This window comes from Limulus polyphemus, unplaced genomic scaffold, assembly GCF_000517525.1.
Source record: "Limulus polyphemus unplaced genomic scaffold, Limulus_polyphemus-2.1.2 Scaffold1114, whole genome shotgun sequence".
Taxonomy (NCBI): domain Eukaryota; kingdom Metazoa; phylum Arthropoda; class Merostomata; order Xiphosura; family Limulidae; genus Limulus; species Limulus polyphemus.
Window position 1 is genome coordinate 317,799 of NW_013666724.1, and position 11,750 is coordinate 329,548.

The 11,750-nt window shown below is 34.7% G+C and overlaps 1 protein-coding gene across 1 annotated transcript in view; it reads right to left on the reverse strand.

The window, feature by feature from the left end:
• Nucleotides 1-3,979, reverse strand: part of LOC106462188 (villin-1-like) — a 42,681-nt gene extending 38,702 nt beyond the window's left edge. Inside the window, exon 1 of the mRNA XM_022389380.1 lies at nucleotides 3,894-3,979. Coding sequence (XP_022245088.1) covers nucleotides 3,894-3,965 — 72 coding nt within the window. The 5' untranslated portion in view covers nucleotides 3,966-3,979. The remainder of the gene's footprint in view (nucleotides 1-3,893) is intronic.
• Between the last annotated feature and the right edge of the window lie 7,771 nt (nucleotides 3,980-11,750).

The window sequence follows — 11,750 nt, forward strand, 5'->3', positions numbered from 1 at the left end:
CTAGACCTAATTCTGTAGATTTTGTTTCTATTCATACTATAGTATTGTTGTAATTGTATAGATTTTTACCCAGCTAGACCTAATTCTGTAGATTTTGTTTCTATTCATACTATAGTATTGTTGTAATTGTATAGATTTTTACCCAGCTAGACCTAATTCTGTAGATTTTGTTTCTATTCATACTATAGTATTGTTGTAATTGTATAGATTTTTACCCAGCTAGACCTAATTCTGTAGATTTTGTTTCTATTCATACTATAGTCTTGCTGTAATTGTATAGATTTTTACCCAGCTAGACCTAATTCTGTAGATTTATTTTCTATTCCTACTATAGTCTTGTTGTAATTGTATAGAAATTTACCCAGCTAGACCTAATTCTGTAGTGTGTTTTTTCTATACCTACTATAGTCTTGCTGTAATTGTATAGATTTTTACCCAGCTAGACCTAATTCTGTAGTGTGTTTTTTCTATACCTACTATAGTCTTGCTGTAATTGTATAGATTTTTACCCAGCTAGACCTAATTCTGTAGGGTGTTTTTTCTATTCCTACTATAGTCTGGCTGTAATTGTATATATTTTTACCCAGCTAGATCTAATTCTGTATAATTCCTATAATTTTAAGACTCTCCATAATTATTTCTAAACGTTTGGTACTTCTTAATATAGACACTCCCTGCTATTTCAAGCCGTTTTATCTGAAATCGGTTATACCAATTAAGTAAGAAATTATATTTGATTTACCCTGAATATGTATTCTGTTTCTGTGTGTGTTTCTTTAGAAACCAGTCTATTCTGTGTCTGTGTGTATGTCTTTAGAAACCAGTCTATTCTGTGTCTGTGTGTATATGTCTTTAGAAACCAGTCTATTCTGTGTCTGTGTGTATATGTCTTTAGAAACCAGTCTATTCTGTTTCTGTGTGTATATGTCTTTATAAACCAGTCTATTCTGTGTCTGTGTGTATATGTCTTTAGAAACCAATCTATTCTGTGTCTGTGTGTATGTCTTTAGAAACCAGTCTATTCTGTGTCTGTGTGTGTATGACCTTAGAAACCAGTTTATTCTGTGTGTGTGTATGTCTTTAGAAACCAGTCTATTCTGCGTCTGTTTGTATGTCTTTAGAAACCAGTTTATTCTGTGTGTGTGTATGTCTTTAGAAATTAGTCTATTCTGTGTCTGTTTGTATGTCTTTAGAAACCAATCTATTCTGTGTCTGTATGTATGTCTTTAGAAACCAGTTTATCCTGTGTCTGTGTGTATGTCTTTAGAAACCAGAAACTTTATCCAACTTCTTCCTGTGTACATTTTGTTTGTCTGTTTTTTTGCCAGCTGATCATAAAAATTTATACAATTTTGCATGTGGAGAAGAGTAAGCTGTTGCCTGAGGAACAAAAAATATGTTCGCCTGAGTGAATACAACTCTCGCCGTCTGCGACAAGATAGATAGCATTGAACGTGATTTTATTTGATTTTTCATTATTTGGTGATTTTGAGGTAATTGTGCGTGTAATTGCAACTGTGCATGAACCTCGACTTCAACGTCCTTTTTATTTGTTAAAATGACAACCGTCTCAACATTTTATGATTAACAAATATGAGCAAAAACACAGTGAAACAATTGAATTTCAAGTAATTATGGGTTAATCTATATTAATAAAAGAGCCTGTCTGCGTGTGTATGTGATTGTGTATGACTGCTATAGCTCCAAGAAGAAAGAACTTAGGGACCTGAAACATTCAACGCTTAATAAGTGGAGTCTTACGATTATTATTATTTTTTAGATTGCCCCCGAGAGGCACAGCGGTATGTTTGCGGACTTACAACGTTAGAAACTGGGTTTCGATATCCGTGGTGGCCAAAGCACAGACAGCCCATTGTGTAGCTTTGTGGTTAATTACAAACAAACAATTTTTTTAGATTTGATTCAAAAAAATATGGCCAATTTTTTGCCTTATAATTTTGCCCTATAGCCATTAAGCTCCATATTTCTGCTTCCTTAAGGTCTATAGAAATGTATCATTTTTTTTTCTAATTCTCATTTGCTGAATAAACAATACATGGAGGTTTTATGCCAAATACTGTTGAAAAAGAACAAAAATTTGGGAAAAATGAACATATTTTCCAAAAATGAACAGAATTCAATATGGTATGGGGCTAAACATTTCTTAGCCAGTCAAAGGCAACACGGGGGGAAACAAAGGCATCAAGACCTCACAGGACCCATGGAATAGACCCTCAGAATACTAGATTTTAAATATATAAAGTTCGGGAAATGACATCAAACAAAACAGTTAAAGAATAATGACGCATGTTAAAAATTCAAACACAAAAATGGGAAGAAAAATATGAATCAGAGCCTATTGGAGAATTCCGAGAATGAAAGGAATTCAAATAAAAAGACAGGAAGGAAAAACGAATCTGATAAGCTAAATTAAAACGATTTACTTTTAAAAAGAGTTGAATTGAATTAAATTCTGGAAATGGCAACATACAAATCAATTAAAGGATCGGTGCATTGTATAGAAGTAAATAAAATAATGGAGACGTTTAACTGGTACATTGAGACCTCTGTGAATCATGAAGGGACCTTAAAATCTCGCAGCGGAGCGTGGGTATTTTATACTAATCTCTAATAAGATGGCAGCACTGCCTTTCTGATGTAGATAAGTAGAATACTTTGTGTAAACTTCTGCATGTCAAAAGTTTGAACCACTAACTGTCGTGAACTACAAACTACCAGGATGAAAATGTTTTATATACTTTACACTTGGGCCCCAAACAATATGAAAACGTCCTCTTATATACATACATACACACACATTAACTATCTTTTTACTGACACACTATACAAAATTAAGTTTAAAACTATAGATTAAAGCAAAATTAAAACGAAATGGCTAAAATCTTGCCATACTTCGACACAGTGTGTTTTCAGTGGTTATTTTGTGCTGTAAATCATTTGAAGTCAATTAACCATGTTTACGGTAGTAACACGTGAGATTCTGGTGGTCCAGCTGTACTGGTACTTATGTTAATGTATTTATTTACAACATATCACTAAAAACCGAGCTGGATTTTTTCTTTTTTTTAACTTCAGTTCGTATTCAAAACTCTTCTTAAGTGAATTCATTTTAGTTTTTTTGACAATTATTCAATAAACTACATTCAATTTTTACATTACACATCCACTTTATCATAATCAGTTCTTACATTACACATTCAGTAGGACATAATCAGTTCTTACAATACATATCCAATAGACCAAGTCAGTTCTTACATTACACATCCAGTAGAACATAACCAGTTCTTACATTACACATCCAGTAGAACATAATCAGTTCTTACATTACACATCCAGTAGAACATAATCAGTTCTTACATTACACATCCAGTAGACCATAATCAGTTCTTACAATACATATCCAATAGACCAAGTCAGTTCTTACATTACACATCCAATAGACCAAGTCAGTTCTTACATTACACATCCAGTTGAACATAATCAGTTCTCACATTACACATCCAGTAGACCATAATCAGTTCTTACATTACACATCCAGTAGAATATAATCAGTTCTTACATTACACATCCAGTAGAACATAATCAGTTCTTACATCACACATCCAATAGACCAAGTCAGTTCTTAGATTATACGTACAGCAAGTAAAAGTGAGTCCTTACATTACACAAGCTAACTTTTGCCAATGTTTCTATCAAGATAAGTATTTTTAGCTTACAACAGAGGAAAAGAAGGTTGTTTAAAGCATAAAGACACATTTTGAATAATTGGTCACAGTTCATTATACAATTTAACTAATAAAAACATATATTTAAAGTTTTTCACCTTTTTTTGTAAGTGGTTTCTACAAGATATAATTCAAACATATTCATACCTCTATCCTCCAGATAATGAAAAACGTGGAATTCTTTGGAATGTTGCGGAACGCTGGATCAACTTGGGACATCGTGGTATAGCTATAAATACATAAATTTATACTGATATAAACTGAACACTTCAAGTAACTACTACTATTACTCTAACTTGTCCAAACACCGAGATACATAAATACAAAATGTAAAAAATAAAATTTCTCTTGAAACGAGTATAGCGTCCTCTATGTAGAACCACACACACAAACATTGGACCCTTAAAGGGCCATCTATGTAGTGCTACACACTGAATCCTTCGAATATGTGTAGAGTTTGGTTTGCGGTAATGAAACGAGTATAGCGCCCTCTATGTAGTATCACCCCCCGAATCCTTGTAACTTTCCTAATTAAAACATTCATTTCGAAATTCTGTTAGTATAAGCTGAAATGTTCCTATGTCATTTTGCTTTTGCTTTTCTTTCTTGTAATATAAAATAGGACAAAGTAAAACATAACATTTTACCATTATAAATATTTAGGCTTCTGTAATAGTGCATATACGAATCACAATGTAAATAACTTTCAATAAAAACTTCTTATGAGCATGAGAATTTGTCTTAAAAGTAAGTATGTTCATACAAAATAGGCTTAACAGATTTTATGAAAGCGCCCCATTCAAAATAACCAAACTAAATTGAACCAGCTCTCGCTCGTAAAACCAAAAGTAAGTTAAATATCGTGCTGAACTCTGTTATAAATAAGGAATACCGATGTAACATACGTAAGACAAATAATAGTATTTATCAAAATAATTCATTTTATCCCAATAGGTTATATTACTGTAATCAGTTCTTTGAATCCTGATTAATAGTTTACCTATATAAGATATTTTATGGCAGATTCTCATTCCTCTGTCGCATCAATTAAGAGACCTGGACCACCTAGGTGATATATGTATATTATCTAGATATATGCTTATCACCATGCAGTTTCGATTTTTTTAAAACTTCGAGCATTGTGTTAGGCCTACATGGGATCGAACTTGTCTCACATTGGTTGTTAACCTGGTCGTTTTAACTTGGTTTAATATAATGAGAAAATCGATCAACTGTATTTTCACAAGTGCCAAATTTTATCAGCTAGCTATCAGACAAGCACGAGCAAGATAAATACTGACAAAGCGTCATCTGTTATTTACAGACGAGATAAAAAAAAGTAGATAGACTTCATTAATAATAATAAAAAAACCTAAGCTTATCACTAAGTTCCTCAAAACACAACTAATAACATGGATTACATTTATTGTTTGTTATAGAAGATTCTGACAGGTTGAACTTTGGAAAACGTCATACTTTTAGGAGCAAGAAAAATAAATAAACAAAACATGAAAAATTGAAAAGTTGTATGTTTTATCTATAAATTTTTAACGATAACTTATGGTTAAAACAAGCTAAGAGTATTGTTTAGAACTGTTTGTTTGTTTGTTTATTTTTGAATTTTGCGCAAAGCTACACGAGGGCTATCTGCGCTAGCCGTCCCTAATTTAGCAGTGTAAGACTAGAGGGAAGGCAGCTAGTCATCACCACCCACCGCCAACTCTTGGGCTACTCTTTTACCAACGAATAGTGGGATTGCCTGTCACATTATAACGCCCCCCACGGCTGAAAGGGTGAGCATGTTTGGTGTGACAGGGATTCGAACCCGCGACCCTCAGATTGCAGTTTAGAACTGAAAAAAACTTTAAAATGTAGCTAATTTATACCAGTTATTAAATATGAGTAGGTAATTTTATTAAAAAAGACGAATCCCCAGAGAGAGAAAACTTATAATTAATAGAATGTATTAATTTATCATTCCGGTGCCCTCGCTATTAGCGATATTTTCGACCGTAATCCCAATAATATCTCTCAGTCATTGATGTCCTTAAGAGAGCTAGACCATCTAGATAAAAAGAGTAGATAGTGTTGACAGAAAATGATTTATGAGCTTAAGTACCATGTATACATGAATCTTATATGTACACTGTACTTCATTTCGGGCCAAACTTTAACCTTAATGTTTTTTAAATGTTACTGAAATGGATATGCCACTGTTAGTTAGTTTCTGATACTAGCGTAAAGCGTTTTAGACTAGAGGAAAGTTTGTTTGTTTGAAGTTAAGCACAAAGCTACACAATGAGCTATCTGTTCTCTGCCTACCACGGGTATCGAACCCCAGTTTCTAGCGGTGTAAGTCCACAGACATACCGCTGTGCCACTTGGGGAGGGGGGCTAGAGGAAAGACACCTAGTCTATAGCATCATCCGCAAACTCTTGGACTAATCGAATAGTGGGCTCTCACCGTTACTATTATAACACACTCACAACCACAAATTATGGAACGCGATTTTACGAGAACAGGACGTGAACGTTGGATCATCTGATTTACAGTCCGGCATGCTAAGTACTAGGCTACGCCTCGCCCACGCTGCTGTTAGTATTGTTCATCTTTTTCAAAGACAGCATTTTATTTAGTTACTTCCATCTCTGATGCCATTGTTTATTCCCGATTTTGCCATTGTTTATCCCGATTTTTGCCATTGTTTATTCCCGATTTTGCCATTGTTTATTCCCGATTTTACCATTGTTTATTCCCGATGTTTCTTCTTTTTTCTTTTTTTAGGGAAAATTATTGTTGTTTATTTAACTTCAAACTTTGATCCGCCTTGCGATAGTAGGTTTAAAAGCCATCTCTAATTCTTCCCCTGAACTATATATATATATACATAATTCAGTAGACCTATGAGAATGTTAAATTACAATTTCAACTGTTTTTGCTCAGTATAGAAATGCCGACTCAAAAACAATCTCTCTATGGCTCAATGCTTCTGCGTCTACTTTCATAATATTATCATTCCGCGTTATCTACCCATTGTTCCTCAGCCGTTCACTATGGAACGGTAGTTATCAACAATTCAAGCTCTGGCAGTACTTCCCACTAAGAACAATGACACAGAGTTTACAGTCATAAAGAAATGTTTCGTCTCAGTGAATATGACAAGATACCAGTATATATATATTTTTTTCCTTTTGATAAAATACATCGATCTCACTGACGTCCTAAAAGTTATTTATCATCTTTTACTGAAACGTTACGCCTTACTAAAATTGTCTTTATATAAAAAGATTGTAGAACTACTGGCTGTGATTATATTGTATCTTTTCAACCATTTGTTTCCTTATAAAACGAAAATGACTGATATATATAAAGGAAAATTTCTATATTTCTATATTTTCCCTCAAATTAAAAGTTCGGCGGTGCTTGTTCGTGGAGAAGGAGGCTGTCTAACGAAAAAAGGAAATAAAAGTATGAAATTTATTAATTGATTGTCTTATAGTCTTGAGAAGATAATATCTACTATTCAGTAGTTTGTTTTTAAACTTGTCATAAGTTTGACACTTGTTGTGAGAAGAGGAAATTCACTATACACTATCGAAACCCGATTTTTAGCGTTGTAAGTCCGCAGACATACCGCTGTGCCACTGGTATCGAAACTCGGTCCTCAGCGTTGTAAGTCCGCAGACATATCGCTTTGTCACTGGTATCGAAACCCGATTTTTAGCGTTGTAAGTCCGCAGACATACCGCTGTGCCACTGGGGCTCTACTTTGGAACAAAATGCTCGCGCAATATTTCACAGAATAGACTACAGTTACCTGATGATGGCCACACGAGTGGTCGAAACGTTGTAATTATGGTAAATAAAAATTTAAAAAATCCACTCAAAAGCTGTATCTCTAGACTCTTATTTATCATAAGTTTTCTTGCACAGGCTGAATTTTCTTCATAAATAAGTCCCACTTTCTTCACAGATATAACCCATATGAAGAGATACAGTTTTATAAATTGCAGCTGAAAACTTCGTTAACAAGTTCTCCCACCCCAGTAACCCTTTCCACACACCACACTAATGGACTGTGTGATCTGATTTCACTGCTACTTGGCGCCTCGCCTTTGCTAAGGCCTGCACTGTAGGTTAACATCCGAACTGGCTCTTTAGTATTGTAACTAGTACTGCCACGTGTGAGGTTTAGTAGATTTCAGGAACTAAACTTAGAAACTCACATTTAGTATATCGTTAAATAAGTATAGAGTGAACTAAGGTTAAAAATGGACAGATGATACTGGCTTCCGTAAAACGTGGTACGAAAGATGATGCAAAATGGGAGAAAGATGGCATCATTTAATCCCAAAAGGAAAGAAAAAATACAGACAAATTGTATGTTTATGATTTTTTGAGTAGGCCTAAATAAACATTATTTCCTCGATAGGGGGCCAAAGGCTGCGTGGAGGGGTCACCTGTTTTAACCACTCGCACCATTATACAGTAATGTGTTGTCTGTCAGTCAGTCAGTAGACAGTAAAATGTCGTCACATAAAGAACGTTTAACGTTGCAATTTGTATTATCGTGACGTCAATAAAACGTGTGCATGCCTTAAATCACGAGAAGAATTATGCATTAGGTTAAAACACAGAATGACATATGAACTTCAAAAGCAAGAAATACAAATATTTGTTATTCTTAATTTTGGTTTTATTTACTCTAGAAACAGAACACTTTCGGGGACCCTGCAGAAGTATATCTAGTATCTACTCTGCGTTAATAATGGTATTATTTTTATCAGTCATTACTTCTAGAGCTTATTACTGGCGTCACTTTTTCCTCACTCTGTATTATTACTGGACATCGTGTACAGTATGTCATTACGTCTGACAACGCAATGTGGCAATGAATTTGTAATAACCGGTTTGAAGTAATGTATATCGCAGAACGATAACAGGTTACTTGTTTGTTTTGTTCAATTTCCTGCAAAGCGCACTAACTACCATGTTGTGTCAATCCCAACAAAAGATATTTCTATTTATTTGTTCCGCTATATATACATTTATTCGGCAACATTTCAGAACACAAATAATTCTTACTACGTTCAACTGGTATGTACAATGAATGGGCTGTCTGTACTGTACCCACCACGGGTATCGAAATCCGATTTATAGCTTTAGAAGTCTCCAGACGTACCGCTGGGCCGCTGGGGGGTCTTATTTGTGAGAGGGAAAAAAATTGACAATTTGAGGTCTTAAAAGATCCTATACTAAAAAGTGCTAGTGGGTTAATCCCTTAGCTTAACTGGTAGGTCACTCTTGCAGTGCTTCGAATCTGAGGCTGGAAAATACAAAAGAAAAGAATATTACCACACACGGTGTTAAATAATTCCAAGTATCTTGATAAATTTTTACGGTATACAAGAAGGACTGACTTACAAATCCATATCCAACACCAAACAAAAGGCATGCTTAACACTAACTTGCGGTGAGTCTTGGTACCAAGTTTTCTGTGGTCCTGGTGGAAAGGGACTTATAATGGGACCCCTTAAATCTTAGTTCAGTTTGTAGGAGATATTATAGAGCTAGATATGTTGAAAATAAAATAAAGTACACAATTTATCAAAACCCACAATTTTACATAATATGGTAAAGGTACGAAACATGAAAGCTTTTGGAGACCCTGGTGATTGAGAATCCTGGAGCAGTGCGTTCTTTTCACACCCACCCCCCTAGGGCCAGTACTGCTTTTAATAGAGGGAAATGAACTCCTGTTTCAACACTACATTGAGTCGAAATCCACAATGCATTTATTAATTGAAATACGAAGAAAGACGTCTGCACTCAAATCGGCATAATCTTCCATCAAGTTGGTCAAACCTAATCCAGTTCATTGCATCACCAGTTTAAGCATGGCATATCACAGCAAACCTGAATATCCGTTACTTAGAAAGGTAGTAACAAGAAGATTGGCAGAATTACGTGTAAACAATATAATACTAAAAAAGCGCTCGATTTTGGTTTTGTGTTGCTAATCGAAAACTGCTTGGTTTTGTTAGCCCGACTTGCTTTCCCATTATCATGAATGATTTATAAACCCTTCACGGTTTGTTTGGAATAATAAAACGGTCCAGAACGATTAATTAAAAACAAAAAACTCGGTAAAGCAATGTGGTTTAGAGCCATAATAATCTTAATGTTATAGAAGCGTGTGTGTTCGAAACAGTAAAATATTGTCCAGAATAGGGTACTACAGCCATGTGGTAAGACGCGATCTGAAATTCTATTAGAGAATGCATTCATATTGTCTCACTCACGCGTGACTTTCTGAATGTGCAAGGTGACTCGAACGAAAGATGACCTGACCTTCCCACCACAAAGTTTGCAAACACGAAGTCAACATCACCATAAGCTACTTATAAAAGGTCAAAGAAGGTCATGCCTTATACGAGTTAATTACGTAGGTATTTTCAGAGGATGCTTTATTCCTGGGGCGATATTTTTTAATACCCAAAACCGTTTCGTTGTTGTTTGTCGTAACTATTTTGTAAGCTTGTTTGTGCTATCTTTACGTGTTGGTTCGATACTGTTTTAAGACAGAACTTCGACATCGGATCCACAGGTCTTAGTGTTTCGAATATCAAAAAAACAAATGTTTCCATATAAAAATCTAATAAATAAAGTAATATTTAAAGTGAAAAACGCAGGAAATAAAGAATAAAGAAATATTTGCATCATCCTTTAAGCTGATAAACTGCGTATGAAACCGGTGAACAATTTTCTTCCGGAACTTTTCTCTTTTTTTACACCTTCGCGTAACTATTTTAATTCACTAATGTTTGTACGGTTCATATTTGAAACATATTGTGTTTGAAAGTTTAGAAACACGGGCTTTCATACTTTCTCCTAAACTTTTGGTATGGTAAAAAAAAAAGGAGTTTAGTCTTGTCTAATGTCAACCTCCAATTTCGTTGGCTTGTGGTATCTCTTTTAGTCTTGACATCTTGTAAGCTTAATAATGGCTCTTAACCTTTAACAGTCACGACTAGTTGAACCATTTGTATTTATCTTCGATTCCTATCCTTTCCATCAAAATATCCATCTTTATATAACACAGGTCTACTATGGTTTTATTGTCTTGAACATTTTTACATGTTCTACAGTAATTTCTGTACGCTGAATCCGAAAATGATATCCATTTTTCTCCATCACGTACAGTCTTTGATGTTTCCTAAAAATTCACACGAAAACATGGAAACTTTATATAACCAGATTGTTGACCCAACAACATACAAAGGACTTTTAAATCTCCACAAAGTAGCCAACCATGTTCTTTGTATTTTATCTTATTAAGAAGTTCGAGATTTTCGTACGTTTCCTTCGAGTGAACCGAATGAGTAATAGGAACAGATTCATATATGTTACTGTTGTGAAGAAGAACGCCTTTTATGTCAATGTCCACTCACAAACAAATACTATTCAGAAATGGCACGTCATGCGGTCTTTTAACCGTTTATATACTAGCGGTGTGTTTCTCGTGGGTTCTAAAACAATCGATAAGACTCTCACGTTGCAATTGACTTAAAGAGTCTGTGGTTGTCAACATTTTAAGAAAAACAAAATGGGATCCGATTTTAATGAAAATGATTCACTTATGTAAAAGTACATATGACGTTTTGTGAAAAAACCCCAAATTACTAAAATATTGTCAATAACATGATCGACAAATTCAAAGAGTTGGGTTGTAATATGAGCTCTAAAGTTCATTTGTTACACTCACATATTGACTATTTCCCTGGAAATCTCGGTGCAGTTAGCGAAGAACAAGGGGAAACGTTTCATCAAGACATCAGGTAAATGGAGAGGAGGTATCAGGGAAGATGGAACATCAGCATGATGGCTGATTACTGCTGGTCATTGCAACGAGATGCTCCAGACGCAATACATAAAAGATAGACCACAACACGTAGTTTTGAGACTAAAAGACGTAGACTTCACAAAAAAAATCAGGATGAATG